Source organism: Phyllostomus discolor, chromosome 1 (genome assembly GCF_004126475.2).
Source record: "Phyllostomus discolor isolate MPI-MPIP mPhyDis1 chromosome 1, mPhyDis1.pri.v3, whole genome shotgun sequence".
NCBI classification, from domain to species: Eukaryota; Metazoa; Chordata; class Mammalia; order Chiroptera; family Phyllostomidae; genus Phyllostomus; species Phyllostomus discolor.
The window spans coordinates 165,677,843-165,705,676 of NC_040903.2; the positions used below are offsets into that span (position 1 = coordinate 165,677,843).

Consider the following 27,834-nt stretch of genomic DNA (forward strand, 5'->3'; position numbering starts at 1 on the left):
TTACACTTGAATTATGCAGCCCTAAAATTGCTCCATGTAGTCTTCATTTGAATGCAGACATGTCTATTTTAAAATTAACATTAAATGATTTGCATCTCTTTGGGAACCATATTTAATAGAATTGTGTTACATTTTTCAAGTATGTCTTACTTGAATATTCAACTCAAAAAGAAGGAAATATATGATAGAATGTGGATAAAAGGATGAGATTCTCTGTAAAAGTGCTTGAACTCAGATTTTTTTTGGTAAAATGAGGGTATTTTTACAGGGTGGGACAAAAATAGGTTTACAGTTGTTTGTATAGAAAATAATACAATAACTAATAAATAATAATTCAAGAATAAACTGTGTTTTGCATATCACAACTGTAAACCTACTTTTGTCCCACCTTGTATATTGACCCATACAATCAGATTTTTTCTCTAATTCAAACTGAAAAAAGTCTTAGAAATTATATTTCTAAAATTGAAGTCATTATTAAACAAGTAACATTTTTATAAACATATCTCTATCAAATTATATTACACAATCTTGTAATACTCTGCGTTGATATTTATCAGAATTCTATTTTATTCTGTTGAGGGTGGTGGGAGTTTCCATATACCAGCCACTGTGCAAAGTATAATAAGTTTATTGGTTGAGATAGAATACAGAAAACATTTGGTATAACACTTTATTAGCTTGGTTAGAAATCATATATAGTTAGGTCTATGACAGAAGGGCCTCTGCTTGTGTTTTTGCCTTTGCAAATGTTAGGGATGAGCTCAGCTTACTGTGTTACCTCTTCCAAGAGTGTTTGTACAACATTAACTGAGTCCTGAAGGAAAGGATAACCCAGTTCTATCAAATACTAAAAATGTCTATTGAGCATGTATCTTGTGCCAGGTCATGTATGAGGTACTGGAGGTATAAAATGAAGGACCCATGAACACAGAGCTTCAGGAGAAAGGGTGACATGTAACAATATGGCATATGCCATGTACTATAATTACATGTACAGGAGGATGTGGCCCCTTGAATGATGGATGTAGCCCAACTTAGTGCTTTCAGTGGACATTTCAATAGAGAAATAATTTAGTATTAGTAATTTAGTGCAAGGCATATGTAAAACAAATTATACAAGTACAACATACAAAAAAAATTGGATCTCCCTAAAAAGAGAAAAATAATACCAGAACAATGTTTTAAAAGATATTAGGTATGAATTTTGTAACACTGATAAAAAAACATGAAGTTGTTCAAAAATTTCAATAAATCCTAAGCAGGATAAACACAAGGAAAACTACCTGTAGGTACATCATAGAAAACTGCTTAAAACCAAAAAGAACAAAAACCTTTAAATGTATTGGGTCAAGAAAGTGAAAAAAAAAACTACCAGAGCTACAATACTATTGGCTGGCTGTTCAATAAAAGTGACCAAAATCAACTTCTGTCCAAATGGGGGGATAGGTAGATACACTTCACTTCCTCCCACAACCAAGAGAAGTATAACAACCAAGTTAAAAAAAAAAAAAAAACAGAACTGCCAGAAAATTGAACTGAATGGAATTCTGACAACCACGGAGTTAAAAAGAAACATTCATACAGACTGATATGAGGGGCAGAGATGTGCAGCTGGGATGGAGAGGACACATGACAAGGTACCTGCTAGCAGACCAGGCAGGGAAGGGAGCAGCTGGTAGATCAGGTGTTCCCACATTTGCATGTGAGTAAACCAGGAGGAACAACTGAGGAACAAGATAAGCAGCACAACCTAAGTTTCCAGCATGGGAAAATAAAGCCTCAGAGCCTCTGGCTATAAAATCCATGGGGGTTGTGGCAGCAGAAAAAATTGTCAGTCTCACCAGCAAAGCCTGTTGGAGGGGCCAATGGGGGCCTAGAACTTACACAAGCCCACCAACCTTGGAAGCAGCACCAAAAATGCACAATTTGCTCATAAGTAGAGGGGGAAGTGACCAAAAGCAGGATGAGAGCTGAGCAAGCAACACTGTTCCCTCTCAGACCCCTCCCCCTCAGACAGCACCACAATGCAGCAAAGTGGGTTGCCCCACTCTGGCAAATACTTAAAGCTCCACCCCTTACAATGTAACAAGTGAGCTGAGACAAAGAAATATGGTCTAAATGAAAGAATAGGTCAAAACTCCAGAAAAACAGCTAAGTAACAAGGAGATAGACAACCTATCAGATGCAGAGTTCAAAACACTGATAATCAGGATGCTCATAGAAATTATTGAGTCTGGCCACAAAATAAAGGAAGAAATGAAGGCTATACAAAGTGAAATAAAGCAAAATATACATGGAACCAACAGTGAAGGTAAGGAAACTGGGACTCAAAACAATTTGGAACAAAAGGAAGAAATCAACATTCAATAGGAACAGAATGAAAAAACGAGAATTCAAGAAAATGAGAAGAGGCTTAGGAACCTCTGGGACAACTCTAAATACACCAACATCCGTGTCATAGGGGTGCCAAAAGGAGAAGAGGAAGACCCAGAAATTGAAAACTTATTTGAAAAACAATGAAGAAAAACTTCCTCAATGTGGAGAAGGAAATAGCCATGCAAATCCAGGAAGCTCAGAGAGTCCCAAACAAATTGGACCCAAAGAGGAACATGCCAAGGCACATCATAATTACATTACCCAAGATTAAAGAGAAGGAAAGAATCTTAAAAACAGCAAGAGAAAAGGAGACAATTACCTACAAAGGATTTCCCATAAGACTATCAACTGATTTCTCAAAAGCAATCTTGCAGGCAAGAAAGGGCTGGAAAGAAATATTCAAAGTCAAGAAAGGCAAGGACCTACATTCAAGATTACTCGCTCCAGCAAACCTATCATTTAGAATGGAAGTTCAGATAATGTGCTTCCCAGAAAGGTCAAGTTAAAGGAGTTCCTCATCACTAAGCCCTTATTACACAAAATGTTAAAGGACTTATCTAAGAAAAAGACCAAAACTATGAACAATAAAATGAAAACAAACTCACAACTATCAACAACTGAAACTTCTCCCCCCAAAAAAACAAAAAGGAAAAACAAACCAAGCAAACAACTAGAACAGGAACAGAATCACAGAAATGGAGATCACATGGAGGGTTATCAGTAGGGAAGAGGAGGGAGGGGATGGGAGAAATGGTACAGGGAATAAGAAACATAATTGGTAGGTACAAAACAGGGCTAGGTTAAGAATAGTACAAGAAATGGAGAAGCCAAAGGACTTACATATGTACGACCCATGGACATGAATGAAGGAGGGGAATGCTAGAGGGAAGGGGATACAGGGGAGAAGAAAAATGGGACAACTCTAATAGCATAATCAACAAAATATACTAAAAGAAATATGAGCAGAACCAGAATATAATGCACTGATTTTTGTAAGTGCTGGGGGAAAAAGCTATCAACTTAGAATTCTACAAGTATTAAAAATATCCTTCAAAAATAAAGCAAAATTAAGAATTGACCTCAGAAGATGAAAGAACCCATTTCCTACTGACCCTTAGTAAAAATATATACTATGAACCATGCTTCCAAATGAAGGAAAATAACATAAAGTAAAACTGGAGTAATGTAGTAAAGAATATAAAGCATTTATTTTGTTGAATAAAATACACATAGAAAGAGATAAAGAATGATATTAAAGAAAGGGGGATATATTTACTAAAGTAAGCTAAAAGTCTCTGAGAAAACAGACTTGGACAAAGTGAATGAGAAGAGACTGGGGGTATTAAATGACTCCCATTTAAGAATAGAGCAGTGTTCTCTATTAATTATGTACATATGACATCTTTTATAGTCTGTAACATTAATTTTTTAGGTGGTTTGAACCTTTGTCATGCAGTGGCTAGATGAAAATGAAGATGTGTCAATGGAGTTTCTTCATGGAGCACTGGAAAGAGACAAAAAAGACGGAGTGAGTTTAAATTACTTTAAGATCATTTGTTGCCAAGATTTATTCACCTTTCTCACCTTTAAGTTAATGGGAATTATTAGGCTCATTGTTATTTATTAAGGTTTATTTTAATCCTCTAATGATCAAAAAAATTTGAAACACAACTTTAAAGGGCTGATAGGAACCCTAGGGAATTGCTTAAACAAAAAATAAATTTTAAAAAAATCACCATTTTGCCCCAAGATTCTTTACTCATCCAATTAGTCAGAACTACAAGTTTAGCAGCCTTATATAAAACTCCTCTGTGGTCCTGTAACCTTTCCAGCATGCCAAGCTTAGGAGCAGACACACTCCCAGGGCCTCTGAAGCAACTCAAAAGTCTTGAGCCACAATCTGCTGGCTAAATCATCCTAATACCTAAGGGGAATGAGAAGCAAACAAACAGAAACAGTTCCCCGACTCAGCAATGGAGAAACCATTAATAGCAGCCTGCCCCATGACATTAGTTCCACTACATCTTCCAGGAAAGAAGATAAATGATTTTAAAATGAATAGACACTTTATTATTGAAAAATGAAGGCACATGATATGCAAGTCCATGACATAGAAGATTCAGTTGTTGATGTGAAATAATGAAGACTGTTTCTATAGTCCTGCTAAAGTGTTTAACGGGATGGTTTCACCTTCTCCTTTCAGTTCCAGCAGACATCCGATCATGCCCTCTTCTCTTGTTCCGTGGTTGATGTCTTTGCTCAGCTTAATCAGAGCTTTGAGATTATTAAGAAACTGGAATGCCCTAACCCTGAAGCATTATCTCACTTAATGAGAAGATTTGCAAAGGTAGGTTATATGAAATGAATCTTTCTTTGCTGGGATTGCACCATGTCATTATTTGCCTGCATAGAACCTGAATGATGCTGCTGTTTTGTAGTGTGTCTTCTCTGACAGACATGCCCCGATTTGATTTCTAATGCTAGTACAAAGTGAGTCAGTTCTTTCAGGGTTGTCATTTTTCTTTCTTCACTTCCTGTTTTTTAAATATGGATTTATCATCTTTAAAAAATCTATGTGTTAATTTGCATTAATGACCCAGTCCTTTTTAACTGAAGATGCTACCATGGGTGGCCAAATTACTTTCATTTCAAATGTAGTGCTTTATAGCCAAAAATAAGCCTTGGCATTCCACATTCAAATTGCAAGTATTGTCTAGCCGATGCTGCAGTGCAGTGAAAAGTACATGGTGCAGCAGAAGTGTCGCCTGCCTGAGGGTGGTTGGTAAGATACATGAGTGTCTTGAATGAGATCATGAAATGGACAGCAATTTGAACATTTCAGCTGAAGTGTCATATGGTGTGCTTAAGTGTGATATTATGTTACAGAATTACATGCTTTTGATTTTGTAATAAAAGATTTTGTAATAAAAAGGACATGATTTGTGCTGGACCCTCCAACACATTCAGCATATTGAATATATTGAACTTGGAGTCTTGACAGCAGAGCCCTGATTTCAAATCATCCAGTAACTGTAGTGTAAGTCTAAGCAGTTCCCCTGGTTTGTAAAAACTTAGTTTTGTTACTTCACAGACTGATCTGGGTCAACCAGATTCCTCTTTAGACCTCTTCCTCTCCTTAGAGTTTAAGAAGACTTACAAAGTACTTACTATTTTGCCAAGAGCTTCAGGAGAAATATAAGGAATAAAAGGCATAATCTATGCCTTTCAAATGCAAATCACATGTATACGTGTATACCAGAGGGGACTCCCCCCAAAAAGGAATTTATGCATACAAAATTGTGTATTTATTCTTATATGTTTAAACTTCAGGAACCTTCAAAGTATTCTCCATTTAATGCAATATATCAATTGAGGCATTTTTTCCACTGCTCAAAACAGTTTTTGAACTCATCGATTTTGATAGCTTTTAGTGTTTCTGATGTTTTTTGTTTGTTTGTTTGTTTCACCTCTTCCACATCAGTGAAATGTTTCCCTTTGAGGACTTTTTTCATCTGAGGAAACAAAAAAAGTTGTTTGGGGCGAGATAGGGAGGGTGGGGCATGAGGGTCCTGCTGTTTTGGTCAAAAACTGCTGAACACTCAGCACAGTATGGGCAGGTGTGCTCATAATCATCCATCATGAAAAGGGCCCATGCATTGAATGGGTCCTCAAAGGAAATTCATTGAAGCTGAAAGCAGCCTCAATGTCAGCAGGTACACTGACATAGATGGGTTCCTAGAATAATCACCTAGCTTGGGAAGCCTGCATTACAAGGGACCTGCTCTCCAGAAGACAACTGTTTTTTAGGGGGTCCCCCCTCATACATATAAAATTAGGACAACATGACAAACTAATTGGAAGTTCACATAAAGAGGGATGCAATTTGATCTTAAGTATAATGGGATTTATAGTAAGTTGAAGGGACAGAAAATAAGAGCTGAAATAGGCAGAGGTTTCATGGGAAAAATGGGGCTCATTCAGCCTACAAAGATGAAGTTATGAAAGTGTTCCAAGCGAAGGGAACAGTAAGAATGAAGGAAGAGGTAAAGCTGAGCTTAACTTAAAGAGCAAAAACATCTGTTCTGGGAGAAGCAGTGGGAAAGGTTGGGGAAGTGAAGATGGGTTCAGACCTTGAAGAGCTTTGCTTCCCGGGTTGAGAAGTTTAGACTTTTAAACAATTTAAGAAACACTGAACATTTAGAGATTTTTAAGCAAGTGGTGTTATGACACATAGAATAATGTAGGGGAATGACCTACAGCCCTGTGTCTGACTACCCTAAGGATAACTCTGGCTCTATGGGTAGATGGTAGTGGAGGTCTTGACTTTCTTTCAAGTTGGTGCTTACTCACTGCCTTACTTGCACACTCTACAAGCCACTTTGAGAGACTAGTCAGGAGCAAGCATAATCTCTGACCTCAGAAAACTTATAGAGGGAGGGCCAAACCAGTAAACAACTATGACAAAGTTAAACACTGTAATCAGTGTAGCTCAGAGGTTGAAAAGGCCCAGAATATCTATATCTGTATGTATATTTCAAGTTTTGTTTTCCTGAGTCTTCTCTAGGCTCACAGATGGCAGCCCTCTCACTGTGTCCTCCAATGGTCTTTTCCCCATGCACATAAACCCCATGTGTTTCTACGTATGTCCAAATTTTCTCTCCCTATGAAGATACTAGTCAGATTGGATTATAGCCCACACTGATGGCTTTAAGAGCCACCTCTATGAAGGCTCTGTCTCCAAATACAGGCACATTCTGAGGTACTGGGGGTTAGGGCTTCAACATATGAATTTTGAAGGGACACAATTCATCCCATAAAAGAGATATACATTTAATATACTTTTAAGCACAAACACAAATACAAGAGTATGTAACTTCATTTGCATTATCACAAAAAGTCTAAATTTGAAGTCTTTTATGAGTGGGAAACTTGATCTTGACTCTCTCTTTGGCTCTGGCTCTTTAAACCTGGTTCACTAATAGATGAATTGGGAAAGGCTTCTTGTGGAAGACAATATCTTTGCCAACCACGAAAGGACAATTGATGCTGAGGTAACAAGTCAACCAAGAAACTCTGTGATTTAAAATGAAGGTTTCCTTTCAGCTCACACACCAGATATGGGGCGGGTGACCCTGTAGAAGAGTATCAAAGATGAACAATGCCAGATACTAGTTAAAGTGGGAAGGACAGATTTTAATCAATAATATACTATTATAATAGAGAAGAGCCCAGAATGAACTGGTGACTCAATTTTGCTTCATACAGAGGTCACTGGGCATTTTAAAGGAAGAAAGAAAAAGTAGGGGCAAGTCGGGGCTCAGCAGAATCAGAGTAGGGAAAAATTTCGAAAAAACAAGCAAATCAGTTCACATTAAACCCATCCAGGTTTGCTCCCTGGTGGTTACATAAGTTAAGTCCCATCCTTCCCACAGAGGTGAGGAGACAGGGACTATCTTCAGGTCTTGGCTGTAACAAACAATCAATTCTTTTGGTAGCCTTGGGGCTTTGCGGGCAGACACTTGAAGAGTGCTAGTGTCAACCTGGAGTTGCAGCCTCTGTTTATGTTAGTGTACGTTCAAGTCTTTACAGGCCAAGGTTGAGGCCTAGGTGACAAGAGGGCATGTAGGAACCTGGCCAGAGTTTGGTCAAGGAAAGGACATTTGTCACCTCCCCCACCCTTACGGTTCTGTGGCTAAGGGGTTCTGGCCTGAAAAGTCCCATGGAAAACAGAGCATAGGATTCACAGAGGGCAGATGGAACTATAGTTAAAAAGTCAGGCCCACATTTGTAAAGAGTCTTGAAGAACAGGCAAAGTTGCTAAACTTCTTTAGTAGAAAATGAATAGCCAATGAAGACTTTTAGAGAGACAATCTGTCAGTCAAAACAGTATTACATTATTTATCTGCCATGAAATATGTAGAACTCTAGTCTTTATGTCTGTTAGTTATAAAGATTAAAGGAACCTCCCACTTTTAAAAATGATAGTTTTCTTGGTAGTAGCTGATTTTAATTTCCCAATATGTTGAAATCTGCAGGCATTCTGCAAGAGACTTACTCTAAAAAATTAAGTAACAATTTTCTTGATTAGCAGCCAAGTTTTGGGTGACTGCCAAGAAAAGGACAAAACAGGGTCATTAGGGATACTGCCTTATAAAGTATGTCACATCTATTCTTGGAACTGCAGGATTTATAGTGGAAGCAGGATCATATGAGAATTTAATAATCTCAGAGTTAATATATTTAGTAACATACTATTATAATTGCACATGCTATTAGAAAAGTAAATGTAATTCACCCTCAGGTAGTAGGTTATGTAAGGTGTAGACATGGAAGCACTGAGAGGGAGAAGGAAGAAGGCTGAACTGGGACTCTTAGGCCCTGGGCTCCAGCCCATCCTCCACCTCTGGGTAGCTGTGACCTTTCTCTGGCTGTAAAGCTGAATGCAGCCATTTGAGACCTCTGGGGATGTAATCAAATGGACTGGAGGAAAGTAAAAAGGAGTGGGAGGTCTCAAAGAGGGCTGTATTAGAAGTGCATTCAGGAAAACTCATTCTCTAAAGCAAAAAGAAAATAACTAGGCTCCACATGTCACTGAGGACATGTGAGATTTTATTGATGCAAAAAATAATTTCAATTAAGTAAAATATTTGTAATCCATGGGAATTCAATAATACCCAATTATTGTCACTAGGAAATAATGTAAGAATAATGAACATTTTCTGGGAAAGTAGAAATTGGAAAATTTCATTGAAAAATAACTTCTATTTTACTGGAATGATTTTTTAAATCATAATCATAAAAATGAGACTCTGTAGTTAATCTAAATAGCTATGAGGTCTGTCCAGAAGGTATCAAGCCATGTAATATGAAAAACAGAAACATTTATTGAGCAAGACACAAGAAACATTGTACATAGGACAATGACAACTCAGTCCTCTTCAAAGTAGGCATCTTGGGACTTCACACAGTTCTCCCAGTAGATATCAGTTGCCCCATGATATTCTCCTGAACCTCATCAATGGTCTGAAATCTCTTGTCTTTCAAAGGGGATTTTAGTTTTGGGAAAAGACAGAAGTTGCAGGGAGCCAAGTCTGGGCTGTAGCGGAGCTGAGTCACCTGGGTAATCTGATGCTTCGCCAAAAAACTCTGCACTTGAGCAGGCATGTTGTCATGATGAAGCTGCCAATCACCAGTTACCTGTAGCTGTGGCCTTCTCAATCAACTGAATACTTTCCATGGAGGAATGTTCAAGGTTAACATAAAATTTGGTGCAGATTCATTGCTTTACTCGCTCAGTCATTTTGAATGCCATGGCCACACAGTACACATGTGCACTCAATGGCATCTAACACCCCACTGACTGGTACAGTGAAGTCGTCACTGTTCACACATGGGCATTCCAGTCCACTCTTTTGGCTGCCAGGGCATATTGATGTCACACAAACTGTTCTTGATATATTAACAGTGGCTGGACTTTTTCTGTATACCCCTCATTGTATTTTCCAATAACTTCAGATAACTGGAGTTTAGATATGACCATGGTTTTAAAACCCTGTCTTTCTTAGGATTGAGTTCCTTATATCAAAATATACTGAAATTACATTATCTCAGACTTATATAATCTAAACCATCCCTTGTAGAGAAGACATATTAATGATATATATCTTCAGAAATTTTAGAACATTTTTAGCATTCTAAAATGGAACTTAAAGGGAAGATTCATTCTTACTGAAGCATAGGTAAGACCAAATAAGGTACCAAACAAATGCTTTAAATTTCATAGCAGGTTCTTCAGGAACTATGATTGATAAATTATGAAATAGCACATGGGAAGTGAACATTCCTATGGCCATATTGTTGCTCTTGATGAGTATGGGTAGTTTAATCTAAAAAAGGAGAGAAAAATGAAGTAACGATATCTTCAGTACTACTTAAAAACAAATCAACTATTAAATGACTCCTGGCTGTAAGTCTGGCTGTTTGCCAGGTGCTGGAGATACTTTGGTGAATGAGGTACACACATTCCTTATTTTCTAGGAACCTAATCCTAATTTTAAAAAATAATGATAGTTCATTGAGCACCACTATGTACTAATTACTTTACCTACAGTATCTCCCTAATTCTTTACAACAACCCCATGGGATAGATACTGTTATTTTCCCTAATTTTTCAAATGACACAAAATGCTCAGAAAATTTAAATAACTCCAACAAGGCACCCACCCATCTAGAAATGGTACCTATGGGATGCTTTTAACCACTAAGCTATTCTACCTTCACATTCTTGTGTCATCAGAAATCAACTGGTAAGTCAAACAGCAGAATCTCACCCTTTATTTTTACCCTTTGGGCCAAACCTACATATCTATGGGGGTTTATCTTTGTTGGGTGCATTAAAATCTACTATTATAAAGCACTGAAGTGACATTTGTAATGTCACTTAACAGATCAAACAGAGTATTCTTGTCTTCTCTGTGTTGCTCTAATACTACGATGTTCCATGCCTAAAATGTGACTGCAAAAATGGATTTTGGACCCGGGCTTTTATCTTACTGATTATAGGAGTAAATCCCTACATAAACTTACTGGTAGTGTTGACAGGCTATTTAATTTATTCCTACTAGTGTGGCATTAGCTTAGGAGACTTTGTGTAAGTCTCCCAATTGTGTAATTGATGGCCATCCGACTCAAAAGTACCAGAACCTGCATGTCAAATCAGATATATTGAAGCTTGGAGATATCTGAGTCACTCTATCTAATCCTTTAAGTACAGCAGAAGCTCTCTCTTCACTGCCACCATCCTATTAGAACATTCCGCTCATTTAATCTGGAGCTCTTTGAACGGCAGCTCCTTTGCTGCATCCAGAAAAGAACTGTCCCCACCTCATGACTATCTCTTCATTTAAACTCTGTTTTATTACAGAACATGAAGCAAACAGCCCCTAGTAGACTACCTGTTGCCCCTCTCTCTATGTTGTCACCGCTTCTGAATCCCAAGAGTCTCCTAAAGATGAAATAATGACCTAAATTCACACATTCAGAAGTCCTACCTTCCAGGCTTTACTAAGTACCCCTTCCATCAACAGGTTCTCTCTGAAGAGTTGTCCCCACCCTGCCATGATTAGTTAGGACAATGGTGCTCAAGTGCCAGCTTGCATCAGTATCACCTAGAGACTTCTTAAAAATAGATTGCTGAGACAAAACCCCAGAATTGCTGACTCTGTAATCTGCAATAAAATCAGAGAATTTGCATTTGCAATAAGTTGCAGGTAATGCTAGTGTTGCTGCTGGAGACACGTCTTAGGCAGACATGTCTTAAGTAACTAACTACTTACTAGTGTTAATTAAAGAATTAACGTCTTACTAATATTAAATACTCACTAGTATAAACTAAAGAACTAATATAGCTATTTACATTATTGAATAAATTAGAATGAATCTGAGGTTGCTCCTAAAATGTGTATGTGAGTTTCATTCAGGTTTACTTCGTATGTCAGTAAAGAAATGAATGTTATTACAGCCAGTGCACACACAACTCTCAAGGGCACAACCTACCTGGCTGAGCACTTTTCCTCACTCCCAACCCATTCTGACTTGCTAACCACTGGCATTTGTAGGCCAGCGGGTGTGAGATCTTAGGCTCAGTTTTCTCCCACCAGGAACCTGAAAGACTGGGGTTTTTCTATGAAGTAAAGTCTCGCATTAGACCCTGTGGGGATACCTTGGTGATGATCAGAAATGGGGGTTTGGATTCCCTGCCCAAAGTTCATCTTGAACAACTCATAATGTCTTTGTCGCAATAAGCTCCTAAAGTTAGGCTTTTGTTTGATTTTGTTTTTGCAATTTAGTGAAATGACTCCTACAGTTTATACCGTCATTAGAATCTGTAAATTGAGAGTAGTGTTCACATGTATGCGTGAATTAGCACTCCTTAGGTAAGTACCAAAGTAAGGTTTAGCATAATGTCTAAAGTAAAATTTGAACAGCTGCGTTTGAAAGATACTCAAGTCTGATCAACCATCTGTTTTCCTAGATTTATTGGTCTGCCGCTTGATAAGATTTTATATTTTCCATGGCTAATCTTCTGTTTAAATTGACACATATTATCATTTTAGTTTGTACTTTCACAGAGTATTGATTTTCTTCTGCATGTTATGCCTAATTTCAGGTTTTTATCCTAATCTTAAAAGTCTATAAAACAAATTCATAGACACAGTTGGTGAATTCATTTTGGAGATTAACCCTGTCTCCTTCAGTTTAACTCCTTGGAGTGTCCCCCTGAGTTGATTTTAAGCAACAAAAAAAATTAAGATGAATATATTTCACAAAAAGAAAATAAAAGTGTTTTGTGTCCTTGATTTTCTAGGAAGAGAGATGACATATATCTACTGTTATCCTCTCTCCTAAGAAAAATCACATCTACATTTGACTTATGGTAAATTCAAGCTATTTAATTAAAAGCAGTAGCTTGCAAGCTCATTAATACATTTTAAGTAATTAAAATAAAATGTAACAGAGTTTGTTTGTTTCCCTTGTTTTGCATAATTAATAGGAGCAGAGGGCATCCTTAGGCTCAGAAATAGTTATTAGATGAAGGAAAATGAGGAATTAGGATGAAAAGCACAGAAAGAGTGGAAAGATTAGGCAATATTTTTAGCAAATAATGCATCAATAAATAACATAGAAAGTTAAGGAAAATGTACAGAGATACTGTGATACAACAAAAGCCGAAGTTTTATGTTTTAAGAGGTGGTCTTTGCTTTAATCAGTAAGGTTCCTTATCATAGAAAATTATTGAAAATATTTATTGCTAAGTGGCATGTATGAGAATACTCTGACCCCACTTAGAATGAGATACCATATCTTACCATAAGTAATGCTCTGCCATGTATAATGTGCACCCACATTTTTGGCCCAAACCTTCAGGAAAAGAATCTTTCACTTAAATTTTTAATTCAAGTGTTTATTTATTCACATTTAGATACAAATAGGTTCAACAAAACCAATTGTTGTATTCTAGGGTATTATTTTGCATGTGGATATCAATATTGCTTTCCAGAGTTACACTTTTTTTTTTAAGATTTTATTTATTTATTTTTAGAGAGGGAAGGGAGGGAGAAAGAGAGAGAGAGAGAAACATCAATGTGTGGTTGCTGGGGGCCGTGGCCTGCAACCCAGACATGTACCCTGACTGGGAATTGAACCTGCGACTCTTTGGTTCGCAGCCCACACTCAATCCACTGAGCTACGCCAGCCAGGGCCAGAGTTACACTTTTAATGCATAAGCATAAACAAAATAATTAAAAACATTTATATAGATACAGAATGAGTACTACCTATGTATAATGTGCATCCTTACTTTTCCCTCAAAAAATTGGGCAAAAAACGTGCTCATTATACATGGCAAAATACGATATTTAGGAACAGTGGAGAAATTTGAGAAAACGACCACCCCAAAGAATATTGGCGTGGTATATGTGTGCACAAGGGTGGTAACTAGAAATCCTAAGAGATCATTCAAAGCATAAGGTGTCATTTAGTCCAAAAAAAAAAAAAAAAAGAGAGAACAATAGGAGTCATTGGTTGTCAAGCACAGAGATTCAAGATTTGCCACAAAATTCATTAGTATATATTCAGAGTAGTTAGTAAAGTTAGAAGTAAAGAATTTTGTGATGGAGTATATTGTATTAAAATGGAATGAATCCATGTGGAATATCTTCCAAATATACTAAGAAATATAACAAATTTTCATCTAAATATAATAGGTTAAATGAAATCCTTTTTTTGGCCAGAGGTAGAATTACTCATCGCTTACAAAACATTGAAAAAAACATGAAAAGTTTGCCTGGTTATCATCAACCTCTACCGTGTTTATATAAAACCATGTACTTACCTAGATATACTTGACAATATTTTTGTTATTTTTTCCTAGACTATCAATAAAGTACTGCTTCAGTATGCTGCAATTGTATCAAGTGATTTTCCTTCCTACTGTGATAAGGAAAATGTGGTAAGTAAAAGTGTCTCCACTCTCAAGTATTCCTCAGCTGAGATCCACTTATTACAACTGATGAATAAGCAAGAAAAATTGATTTCTTTGGGTTTTCACACAGGATGAGAGTAAAGAGGTAGCCCTCTTTAAAGTTGTTTGAAAGCTTCCCTAGTGATCATGAACTGGTTACAATACGGAATTCAGGGGATGGTTGGGAGCATCTCAGTGCCAGGCCCCTTGCGGTGTTCCATGATGATAAGGAGCAAGACAAAGAATTGAAAACCCACATTGTTGTAAGGCAGTGAAGCTGAGAGCCAGGGAGTTAAAAAACTCCATGTTGGCACAAACCAGGTTAGTTTTATACCACTACTGAAATGACTATAATTTATTCTTTCAGTTTCAAATATATTGAGGATGGTTAATGTAAGGAATGATGCTGATTTCCACTCTGAATTATTAATTTAGTTTTTTATTTTTTGGATGATTGAGCATGTTTATAAAGACCAAACCAATATTGCAATTTAATAAAAGATATAAAGAGAAGTAAGACAAACTAAAGTGATTTGGAATACAATGTGTTTTCTGTGATGGAAGATGAAATCTTTCTTATTCAGTACATGTAATATTAGGAGGAAAATTTTGGTAGCATTATAGGAATAAAAAATCAGCACTGAAAAAAATATTTTAAAAAAACAGTACAATCGTTTTAAAGAGGAAAGCCATTTCCCCCCTTCAAAAAATCAGTACTGTCGGGCATATCTAAAAGAGAATTCTTTAAGACAGCTTCTAGTCTTCTCCCTGAAAATTCCTTGACCTCTTGCTGACAGCTCATTAAGGTAAGTCAGTTCTAATTGTTCTTGACGGTCCCATAAGGTTCTTTTTCTTTTCAGTTAATATGCTGTCCAGGAATGTTATCAAAACTTAGGTATCTTAGCAGCTATTTCTAATTGCCATTGATTATAAATACTCTAATGGGTAAGAAAGATTATTTATTTACTGAATACATATTTTCTAATTAAAAGATAATACATTTGAAAAGTAACATGCTCAAAATCAAAACAGCATCAGATAATTTTAGAAAAAATTCTGATTTTATTAGGATACACAAATTGAAGACTTTGAAATGTGTCTAGAAATTACCAGGGCTAATTCCTGTCATTCAGAAAGAAAAATTACTTTTTAAAGGCCCTTGCAGATTTCCACTTTATGTACTAACATTTCAGAGTATATTTTATTTTTTAAAAAAACTGAGAAAAATAATATATCAATGTTTATTACATTATTTTCTGGTTTGTTCCTGAGTATTTTATAATTTTCAAAATCAAATTTTTATAAAGAAGTAAAAAACAACATTGCAAACATTATAGCACAGGAACTTAACTTTTTCTTTTCTTCAATGCTTTTTCCTCCTTAGTTACTGGTATCTTGATCAATCTGAAAGTCTCACTCAAATGCCAAGTATTATTTTAGCTTTTCCATGAAAGAATATCAATTAGCTGCTTAGTTTATGCTTTCAGCTGAGGCAGATTGAAGAAGTACTTTGATATATTTGTGTGTTTACATATAACTATTATCACAGATGTCTTTCAGTATCAAGAACATTGAAATTTATTACTTTTTCTTTTCTCAGTATATATATATAACGGTTATATATATATACTGAGACATATATATATGTGTGTGTGTGTGTGTGTTAGGTATGTTACCTAACATATATATGGTTATATATATAGTTACATAACCATATATATATGTATGGTAACATGCCTAACTATATATATGATTATACATACCTAACCACACATATATGGTAACATATCTAACATATATGGTTATATAACCATATATATTATATATATATGATAACATACCTATATCATCGCAAATTGATCTAGACACTTTTAAGGAGAGGCATCTTTTAAGAGATAACCAGAACATTGGCTTTTTCAGGGGTCAGAATTAAAAAGACAGTAGGTATATAAAATGTATGTGGCAGAATAACTTTTTCTCTACTGTGACATTTTAAATTGGAAATTAGACATTTTTTAATCAATTTTTCCCATATTCCAAAATATAGCAAAGCAACATTATCTATGTCAGAATTACTTGATTTTGAATCCTTTTAAAAATCTTTTTCAACTTAAAACCTCACTTCAATCACATAGAAATAGCCATAGTCTGAACAAAACTAACTTTCATTGTCATTGTATCTTAAATTCCTAACTTTGTTCCAGATTTAGATAAAATGCATTGCATTATGGTATTTTCAGGGGAAAACCCAAGCTATGCCAATAAAAAGATTACAACATGACTTCAAACATGGGTTATTTTATCTTACTAAAATCATCAACAAATGATACTTCCAGAGGAGGTTAATGTTCCCGTTACTATGGGAGGTATTTTTTGCTCTTTGTTTTTCTTCTTTCAATTTGCTATGGAGATGTTTTAAAGTAAAAGCTGTTTCATGATTCAGTGTAAGGTGGATTTGAGTAATTAAATTCTTAGTAGCGATTTAATAAATTGATTCAATAAAATCAACATTTGAACATTTCAAGGTCAGGGAAAGCTGAATCCAAGGGGAAAGTCTCATATTTGTTTTTCTCCCCCTCTGGATAATTGCATCTCTTTTTCTCTATGTCACTTTACTCCTGTTGTTAGAATCCACACCAGGTGAGCCCAAGTGTATGTTTATTTAATTTCTTAGTAGCTCTGTTCCATCAGAAACGATCATATGAAAATGGTTTGGAGGTTAAATTTTATTTATAAAACTGGTACTAGAGTACTGTTTATATGTGCAAAAAAAATAAGATAAGTTTGAAGGTTAACAAATATTCATAGAAGAGCCTACACCGCTAACTGAGACCCATGGGGAGCAGAGTGATAAAATGTTTCTCCCGTGTAGTCTTCGTGATTCTCGTTAACAGCAATGGTCTTACTTTGATCTTAGTTTTCTCCCTGGTGGGATTTCCCAAATCCAAGCCAAGTCTTCACTCTCTGCAATGAAAATAAAAATCTCAATAACCTTACTCCTTAGTGTAAAAAAAGTCTGTTGTCCCAGTTTGTTGAGTTTGGGTCAGATGCTGAAATCCTTGAAAGTATGACCACCCAGGCTATCGAAAGAACTAAGCTTAAGCCAAGTGTCTCTCCATCGTGGCAGGAGATCTGAATCAATTGTGGTACATGTGGTTCAGCTTACTGCACAGCACCTATGGAAGATAGGTATCTGTGTTCAAAAAATCAAATATTTATGTGATTGTAATCAAGGGAACAGAACAGAAGTTTAAAATCGTTTTCATAAATCGAAGTTAGGATGTGGTCACTTGAGAGTAAAGTAGAAAGTTTTCAAAGGTCAGTACTGTGGTTAAAGCAATAATAAAATCTTTCCACTTAAGAGAGCTAACACCTCTCTGATGTCCTATAAATCCTTTGCATGCCTCTCTCTGATTCATTATTGGCTTATTTCCTAGCAACTTGGAAGATACATCCATTTTCCTTTCTTTCCCTTGATCTACTGGCTTTTGGGGATGAGTATGCAGCAAATATTAACTTCCTCTAGAACTATTCTGAATTCTCTTTTCCAATTATAAACTAATTCCTACTATTCAAAGGTTACATCTAGCCCTGTCACAAAGCTTTGCATCTTGGTGTTATTGTTTTATTTCTGCCTTCTCAGAAACAACAGGTTAAGAAACATGCTGTAAGCAAGCGTAAGGCTCTGTGCAATACTCTGTGTAAAAAAAAAAAAAGGCAGAAAAAGACACAGCAGCACATACAGTACATTTAAGGTCAGCTTATGAGTGAAAAGCAACTCAAATGTAAAGTAAATTAACACAAATGTTAAGTAAGTGACAAAGGGATACAATCTAAGACAGAGAAGGCTATAACCTAAATGATGTGTATGATTGAATGAGGCAAAAGAGACTAAGTGAAGAGGCAGCAGGCTAAGCAACGTTACAGCATCTGGAAAGTGCAGGTGTTTTGTGGGGAGTAGATTGCAGAGAGTTGGAGATAATGGTGCTGCAGTAGACAGAGATGAGAAGGAAAGATACTTTACAGCCAGGTAAAGAAGGGCCCTGAATACCAATGTGTGGGCTTTGTAGCCAAAGGGAATCCATTTAAGGTTTTTTGTTAGTGGTGTTTTGTTTTGTTTTTTTAATTTTTAAAATTCAGATGGTGTTTTTTTTAAGTGAAATAAAAGAAAATCTTAAACTAATCTGTTTTTCTTAAAAAAAATTTTTAAAAACAGAATTTGGTTAATCTCTAAGTATAAAATGCCATGATGTTAACAATAAAAGACACTTTAGTAGAAAGTCTTCAATGCTTTATTATCAAACCATATTACCAAATTTCATGCTTTAAAGTGGTCATTATATTTCTCCCTTCCATTTAAGTGTTAAAAAACATAATCTTAAAGTAGCAGAATTATTTGCCAAATATGGTAGGACTTCAGTGATAGTTGCATACTCTTACATTTAAGGTAACCTCATTCAATTAATTTAGTGCATCAAGGATTCTCACACTACTTTTTTATTTGCTTTATTTAAAGCCCTGCATACTGATGAACAATATTCAACAATTGCGGGTCCAGTTGGAAAAAATGTTTGAATCCATGGGAGGAAAAGAGGTGAGTACATTTTTATAGCTGCATTTGCCAAATACCTACTTAGAGATCATTAACAGCATATCTCTTTGCCATTTAAAGATTCATAATAAAATTTTACATGGTTTAGCTAAGGAATGGAAATGATAATAATCTAAAACTCCATTAATAGCTGAGGTGATTATTATGCCCACAACAGAATATGTTAGTAAATATATTAGCAGTGTGATAAGTGTGTGTGTATATATAATATATATGTATATCGTCCTACACATAAACAATTAAATACATATGCTAATGACCTGTAAAGTTCCACAAAGCACAGATGTTTTCTCTGTGTTGTGCCTTGTCAACTTGATATCAGTGTTCATTCTGAACTGTGTTTTGTGGTGCCGGTGCCTTTGATGTATCTGTGGTTTATTGTTCACATCTAAGAGTCTCTGTCAGAAATGTGTTGTGTGCTGTCGTAACGTGTCCTGTCTTTGTCCAACATCTTTGACTGGCAACCTCATGAGCAGAAGAAGGAAGGAGAGAGATTCTTTTATGAGGTTTGTGATATAGTAAGCATCTTACCCTTTACCTGGCTGATCCACCCCCTAAGCCTGAAGACCATTGCACTTCCTACTTACTCTCATTTGTGTGTTCGGATCAGGCAGACAGTGGAACACGAGCTGTGCCCCTGCCTCTTCCTGCTGCTGCAGTCTTTCCTTTCACAAACCAATAAGCACGTGGGGAATGAGGGCTGGAGTTGGGGCCACAAGGGAGTCTCCCACTGGCTTCCTCCCACCACCACCCCCTCTGTCAGAATACCCCAAGGGTGGTTAGAATGTGGGAGTATTTCTGGTTAAGATTTTATTTACATTGTTCCTTATTGTGGTAAGTATATGAGAGCTACATAAAACTAGGTTTTATTTCAAAGCAGAGATCTCTTCTATTTCTAAGTTTATAAGGCCCGAAACGCTTCTTTTAAGATTGGGCCTCTTGACTTGGGAGGTTGTCCCTTCCAAAGAGACATTTCCACTTTTCCTCTCCCCCAATGTCTTTTTTGTCCTCCGTGAACCTCACTCTTTTAAAAAATAAGCTCGCTATTTAGCATCCTGCAGGCAAGAAGCACTCCGATACATCCTCCGATGTGTGAGGATGCTTCAAAATCGAATTCGGATGCGTCGCGCTTCCTGCCACTGCAGACTCAGTCTGACCTGTATGAAATGAAGCTCTGTGCCCCAACGTGTGCTACTGGTTTTGCACAATTTGAGAGCATTGATCTCATTGCTGAATTAGAAGAGCACAAGCAACTGGGGACCATAAATGAGGATTCCCTTTATAATTTTAGTGACATTTTATATTTGGACTTTAAGTCCACTTACTATTTAGAAAAGCAGTGAAGAAATTACTGATTTTTTTCTGGGAAATTCCTTTAACATTCCTTTTAGTGAATGTTAAAGACCACAAATCACTTATGGAGGAAGTTGTATTTAAAATGCCATATTTCTAGAAATTTCTCCTAATGCTACTACTACTATTTTATTACTCTTTGTAGTTGAACCCTAATGAGTGACATATTGCTAAGCTGCATATTAACCGTACAAATCATACCTGTACTAGAAAAACAACTGTGTGGGCCAAGCCACTCACTAATCAGAATAATCATGGGGTGGCTTGTTCACTAACCAAAAAAGGATTGCTTGTTTCAGATAAAATCTGCAGCTTGAACTGTGCAAGTTTCACCTTATAAACTTAGTTGCAAATCTTTGGCTACATCACAGAACCCTTCTTACTAGAGAAAATAATGACAGAAATCCTAAGCTTGGTGCCTTCTCCTTTCATAACTCTGGCAATGTCAATTACTAAACTCTTCCTACATAATTTAAAGGAAAAATAAAATTGAATAAATGAATGTCTAGCTTCTAAGAATATAATTTGTTAGAGGGACAGCATGGACCCTAGCTTCTTTCTTTCCAACATTTAAATAGTTTTCATCTCTTCTTTCCTTTTCTTCACCCTCTTCTATATTCTCCAGTCTATGCACAGTTTCTTTTTTCTCATTCTTTTCCATTTTTATCTCTTGTCATCTGCTGCTAAGAAAAAGCTGTCAGCAGACCCAGTCAGCATTGCACAAGGGTTGATAAAATGCCAGGAGGAAGCAAGACCTGAACCCAAGTCTGAGTGTAACATGCAGCCTCCCAGACGGAAATAAGCTTTATTATGAATACAGAATTATGTTAGAATTGCCCGTCGCTATGCCTAGCCTCCTCTAGGTACCAGAATCTCAAAATAATAGGCAGAGCCCCTCCAATGCAGTTACCTATAAACTGCAGTGTCCAAGTGGGCTCCTTAACTCAGGGTTTTGATCAAGGTGAAATAAAGGATTTTATTGAGAATGACAGAATTCACCCTTTGATATGAAAAGTACATGCAGCACTTATAAAGGGCTTATTCAAGCCCTTCAGGGTGATGCAGTGTGTTCTAGTGCTAATTCCCAGTTTTTCCTCACAGTGGAACTGGTTATAAAACCTTGACTAAGAGAAACTTTGCAACCTAGATCTCATTCTTCTTTTATAGAAGTTTCTTCTTATTTTTGTCCCCTACCATCTGTGCGAGGATGTGTACTTCTTTCTATAAAAATCTAATTAGCAAATGATTGCTTGCATACTTGCTCAAAATAGTTTTCAGTGTCATGCATTAATTTGTTGGCTTCTAACAGCAGTGTTGCTTGCCTCCCATACTGTCTGCGCAGTGCTGGCCGCTTGCAGGACTGGCTGCATGATGCTGCAGCTCTCAGCCGCTCTCCCCGAGTGTGGCTGGGACAGCTGCTCTTTCTCTGCAGGATGAATCTCTTCCCTCCACAAACAGGAAGAATGTTTAAAACACTTTTGGGGGTGGAAAGAGTTATTCTCTGTATGGAGTTCACAATAACAACATTGCCTATCAGGATGAAGGTCTTGGGCTGATGCCGTTGCCGGCGACATCCGAAGCAGGCACGTGAGCAACTGCAAGTGGTGCCCTGCAGCCATTGTGACACATCCTTTCAAATGCCCTATTTAGAAAAAAAATAAGAAAAAAAAAACCCACTAAATTTCTTCTCCTATTGTGATGTTCCAACATGCTTCTCTTCATACAAATTAATATTAATACAAATTAATATTAAAATTAATAGCATGTTTTGGCATAACAACTCTCTGATTACTTTAAAGATTTTTTTTAAATGTCACAGAAACACTGAAGCAAGGTAACCTCTAAGCATGAGACCCAGAGTCTTTTTTTCAAAAAGCATCTCATGTGATTTTTATGTGCATACAAGTTTTGGGAATTGCTATACTAAAACAGATAAAGTAGACAACCCGAAATATGGACTGATTTGAGGTAGTAGTTACTTTGTTCATACCACAATCTCCAAGCTTTATTACCTGTCCCTTTATCACATAATAACAATAAAAAGATTATCAGGATGCTAGGTAATCATTTTCATTCATTGGTGAATGGTTGTGTTATTATCCTATAAAAGCTCAAATAGCTCAAACGTAAACCAGGTACATTTTGGGTTATACTGTTGTAAAAGCTTCATTATTTGATGAGTGTAACTTCAGTACTTATCAAGTGCAAATAAATACCTAGTCTGTCTGTGTTCATTTTTTCATACATGCATACTGTTACAGCCTATCAGAGAGCTTAGTTGTATTTCCTTGATCTGCAATCTCATTTGTATAAGTACATGAAAAAGAAAATCATATAATCCAAAACTTAATTTTAGGAAGTCATAATGTATTTGTTATTAAATTCCACAGAACTTGTAGAAATTGATTTAGAAGAGTTATAACTGTGCTGTGTAAGCAGAAGATGCATTACTCCTTCACAATATTTTGCTGGTGCAATCTTCTCAATGGTAGAATCCATAATTAGCCTTAGGCCTGCTAACCTATTGACAGCAATTCAAATTCTAGAAGTTAGCCATTATTGAGACATTTAGGGGAAGAAAGGGGGGTTGTTCGCTTAGCTAGATTCTCTCATTCTGCTGACCACAAAGAAAACCAATTAGGTACAACAATAATGTTCTTTTGATTGGTATGTCTCAGAAAAGATTGAATCTTTTTTCTCATCTCATTGTGAGAGTCTTTCCCGAACAGGACCAAGGAATCTATAACAAAACCCCACCTATTCTAAAAATGTGTATATTTTAGTAACAGCAACTTAATTATTTTTTGTTTCAGAGATGTATATCTATCTATATTTTTTAATGATGAATTTGATGTATTGGTTAGAAACTGCATCTGGTTAGCCAAAAGCTTATACATGTAGCTAATTGAAATGCATCATAAAATATTTGGCCATACAGACTCAGTCTTCAGCTAAAGCAACACCTGACCAGAAAAGTCAAAAATTAACTTCTGTCATATTTTACTTAGCACTGTCCTCTCAACTTAATATTTGCTGGGCAATAGGGGATTGAAGATCACAGCTTTAAAGGAAATAATACTCCATGTCAGTAGTTCTTGAACTTCAGCATGCATCAGAACTACCTGAAGAGCTTATTAAAACACACACTGCAGAATTCCATCCCCAGAGTATTTGATTCAGTAGATCTGGCATGGGGCCTGATGGTTTGCATTTGTAACAAATTTCCAGTGATGCTGATGCTACTGGTCGAGGGACCACATTTTGAAAATTACTTCTCTTTGATTTTAGAACAGCAACCAGGCAGGTACTTAGGAAATGGCTTAGAATGCCTCTTAGTCTTATCCTGACTGCCCTATTTAATATGCTTTGAATGAATCTTGAAAACACCTGGGACTCAGTTGTTTGAATGGAATTTGATACAGTTTGCAATAGTGTAGGCAAATATTTGGATTAAAAATGTAATATTCTAAAAATACAGATGGCCAATTTGCAGTCATATACAAATATCCAGCATTTTTTAAGCATGTGTGATACTTACATTTTATATTTAATCTTATTATAAGATGTGGTATTGTTGTAAAGAGGCTAAGCTTTAGCTCAGGTTTCAGGTAAGGGTGTGTGATCTGTCTCACCTTTTCTCCTTAATGTAAATAGAGATTATAATTCCCTGGCTAATACATTAATGAGAATCAATCTTTATTACATTACTACATTAATTAGAATTAATACATTAAACAGAATCAATCTGTTTTAATCTATTTTATAGCAATTACAAAATAAAATTAGTATGTCTTAGATGTCACATAATAATAAAATAGACAATTTTAAGTTGCATTATATCTTCCTTTTAGTTCTCAAATGTCTCCTAAAACAATTTGCCAAGTTCCTCTTATTTAATTGAAGTGCTTATTGTTACCTACTTATTTACTGTATTTATTGGGGGTGGGGCAGGAGTTGAGATAAGAAATGAAAAGATTTAAAAACAAATTCATTAGCCTCAAGGAATTTACAAAGAGTAAGACCTTGTAAAACAACAATTAGAGCAGATATCCCTGTGAGCACCCATTGAAAGAGATATTTAAAATGACTCCCTGTTCTGCCAGAACCATTTTAAGCATCTCTTCCCCTTGGTACTGATTGTCTCAAGAAAAACAGAGATTACAGCACATGAAACATGAAGACAGAATTTATTAGTTCATTCAACACACATTTATGAACTGTAGGTTTTACTAGGCACCAGAGATGCGATAATTACTAAAATGTAGGCCACACCCTCAAAGAACTCCAAGTTGGTTAATGGGAAGTCAGGACAATTAAAGAGGTAAGGTTTGTGGGGGAAGGACTCCCAACACTTTCTAAATTTAAAAATAAAGTCCAAAGGAAAGACCTGGTTGTTACTTCTTATTCTGTGGTCATTTAAAGAATAAACTTAAACTATAAACTTAAACTTTCACTGTATAAATAAAGCTCAAAGGTGAGATATCCTTTGGCTGAATGACAGTTACGTTAGTTTCATGGCAGTGGACAACAAGGAAGACTAAATGTTTGAAGTGCTGGCTTTTATTTTAGCAGTATGCAGATATGGCCTGGTTTCTTTTCTCCCACCCACCTCTTCAACTAGAGTTAGCAATTTGGACTTCTATCTCAAGGCGTTTGGTTGATCTGAAGCACAACAGTTGGAATTACTGCATACTCTCTCTTTAATTAGGACAAGAGACAGCTAGTGATATTTTTCAACTACTGAAACCAAGAAGTTAGAAGCATGAATTTATAGAACTGATACCTCTCCTGTAACAATTAACTCAAATCTGAATAAGAAAAATGCCAAAGTCTATTTCTCAGTTCTTTGGGAGGGTCTCTCTTCAAATAATAAAAAAAAAGAGAGAGAAACAAAAATACAAAAACACAGGGTAACTTTGGTAGAGCTGGGCATGTTTGCCTGTAGTAGAAAGAAACATGTATTACCTTATTTCTGGCAGTGTACCACATGATCCATGCTGAACACCACAGATATACAAAGTGATTTAGGCATTTCAAAAAAAGTCTCTTCCTGCTGGATTCACAGGGAATTTTTACCAATTCCTCAGTCATATATTTTAAGTTGAGCCAGGCACTTTAGAATGAATAAATTCTTTATCAAATAGGAGGGTTAAAGAGAAGTGATTTTTTCAAAACAAAAGAAATAGCAAGAGCTCAGATATGTTTATAAGAAATTTCTTGAAGTAGTTCCCTGGTTAAAAGCCACTACTGAGGTCAGCAGGTGCCATGATGAGATTTGAGCTTTATTAAAACAACTCTAGGAGCAGTAAGGATGAAATAGAATAGAGAAAACAGGAATGAGGACCCAGAGATGACTGCAATATAATCTGAATAAGAAATACCCTAGGAAGGAAAATGAAGAGGGTAGGACAGAGGGAGAAAACACTTCAGAGACACTACCAATTGTACTCGGTATCTAAGTGAATGTGAAAGGAAGAGAGAAAGAGGAATAAAAGGTGACTCTCACATTCTGCCTTAAACAATTGTATCCTATCAATCAAATCAGAGACAATAAGAAGAGAAATAAGTTAAAGATAGGCAGATAAAGATAAGTTAAAGATAGTAAGATGACTCTTGGATATGTTGAGCTTTAGGTCACCAAAGTGGAAAAGCAGACGCAGGGGAATGCCGACATGATGCAGCAGGTATACTGTGAAAGCTGGTCACAAGTATTCTGTTTGCACCTACGTAGACAGACATGCTTCTATCAGGAAATAAACACTGTCTACCGATATTAAAATTGCTAAAGTTTGACAGTTTTATATTTTCAAGTAACAGCCAATTATTTGATAAGAAATCTCCATTCATGAAATGCCTAAGGTGGACTAAATAATTTCTGGGAAATGAGCATAATTTTACCCAATTAAACTATCTAACCCTTTTTGTATGATTTTGAAGTCATTATCTCAAGAAATGAACAAACTACCCCCATGTATATATAAAACTAATATGAAAACAAAATACAGAATTTAAATAAGAAACAACCGCATTTCCTGAAGAGAACCCTACTATCTGAGCCATTTCCTTGAAGGTGGCAAATATGTGGGCGGGGAGCTATCACTCTCAAGGTGTTTGGAACCTGAAGACAACAAGATGGAAGGGCTTTTCTCCCATCCCCTATTCTGTATCATTTTCATCTAAATTAAATTGGGTTAAAATTGGTCTTAGGACAACATCAAAATATAATAAACAACATTCAGCTTACACGGTTCCCTAGGATTGGGTTGGACAATCCACATATGATTTTTTGGTAAAAGATTGGGAAGTTATGGCTTATTAGATTTGTTATGCTTAGATGCACTTTAGTGTGAGGGTTTTTTTAATAGGTGGTGTCCAATTGTCTTTCTGAATCACTGCCTTGCAACTAGTTGTTGAATGGAACTCTCAAAAAGTATGAGATCAAGGATATGCTAATATTCCTACTCCTTGAAAAGTCTGCATCTGTTGTGGCGGCCTGTGTATCTATAGGTAAGAGCTATGAGTCTATCCAATGAGAAAGGAAAAAGACACAGACTCCAGATGAATCATCTTGGCTCTAATAAAGAGGCAGAAAAAATTGACATCAAAGATTAGTAAGCCCTGGCTGGCATAGCTCAGTGGATTGAGCATGGGCTGGGAACCAAAGTGTCCCAGGTTCGATTCCCAGCCAGGGTACATTCCTGGGTTGCAGGCCATAACCCCCAGCAACCGCACATTGATGTTTCTCTCTCTCTCTCTGTATCTCCCTCCCTAAAAATAAAATAAATAAAATCTTTAAAAAAAAAAGGTTAGTTTTATATAATCAATAAAGCATCAAATGTCAAATGCAACTTTTTATTTCTATTCCAATGTTTTCAGCACATCAATACAACCTAAAGCTACCCAGCAACCAGGGTACAGATAAAACTCCTCCCTCACAGTTATTTAATGTTAGAAAGTGCTCTCGAAGTATTACAGGACCAGTGTATACTACTTTTTGTTCCTGGTCTGGCTCCAGGAGTTTAAGCTGCTGTTGGGTCCCATGTCTATTTGGTGTCCTTCTCAGTTTCCACTGGTGTAAGTCCTACTTTAATTTGTTCAATTACCCGAAGTTGTCTTTATCCCATTCTCTTCTTTTCGATAGTAGACCAGCCTCTATAAGAACTATAGGTACTAATATTAGGAAACTGAATTTCAAAAGAAAATTGGCTTATATGTCAGAGACTAGTCTAGATTTCTCTTTACATGAATTTCTATTAGCATTCTATTTACAACTCATTTTCAGACATAACTAACAAACAGGATAAAATTTTCTAAATGCTGACAAAGGTTGTGTTGATCTTTAATGACAAAAATATTCTGCCAAGTTGATAGGTTGATGTTTATTTGTGTTTGTTTATAATGTAATATTTTGTAATATTAACATTATTTTAAGAACTAAAACCAAATAAAAAGAAAAGTTGGCTTTTAA

General features: G+C 36.1%; 1 protein-coding gene across 1 annotated transcript in view; it reads left to right on the forward strand.

The window, feature by feature from the left end:
* The window catches only part of UNC13C (unc-13 homolog C), a 469,738-nt gene that overhangs the window by 357,141 nt on the left and 84,763 nt on the right, over nucleotides 1–27,834 (forward strand). Inside the window, 5 exon segments of the mRNA XM_028506783.2 lie at nucleotides 3,812–3,822; nucleotides 3,825–3,907; nucleotides 4,583–4,726; nucleotides 14,312–14,389; nucleotides 18,918–18,995. Coding sequence (XP_028362584.1) covers nucleotides 3,812–3,822; nucleotides 3,825–3,907; nucleotides 4,583–4,726; nucleotides 14,312–14,389; nucleotides 18,918–18,995 — 394 coding nt within the window.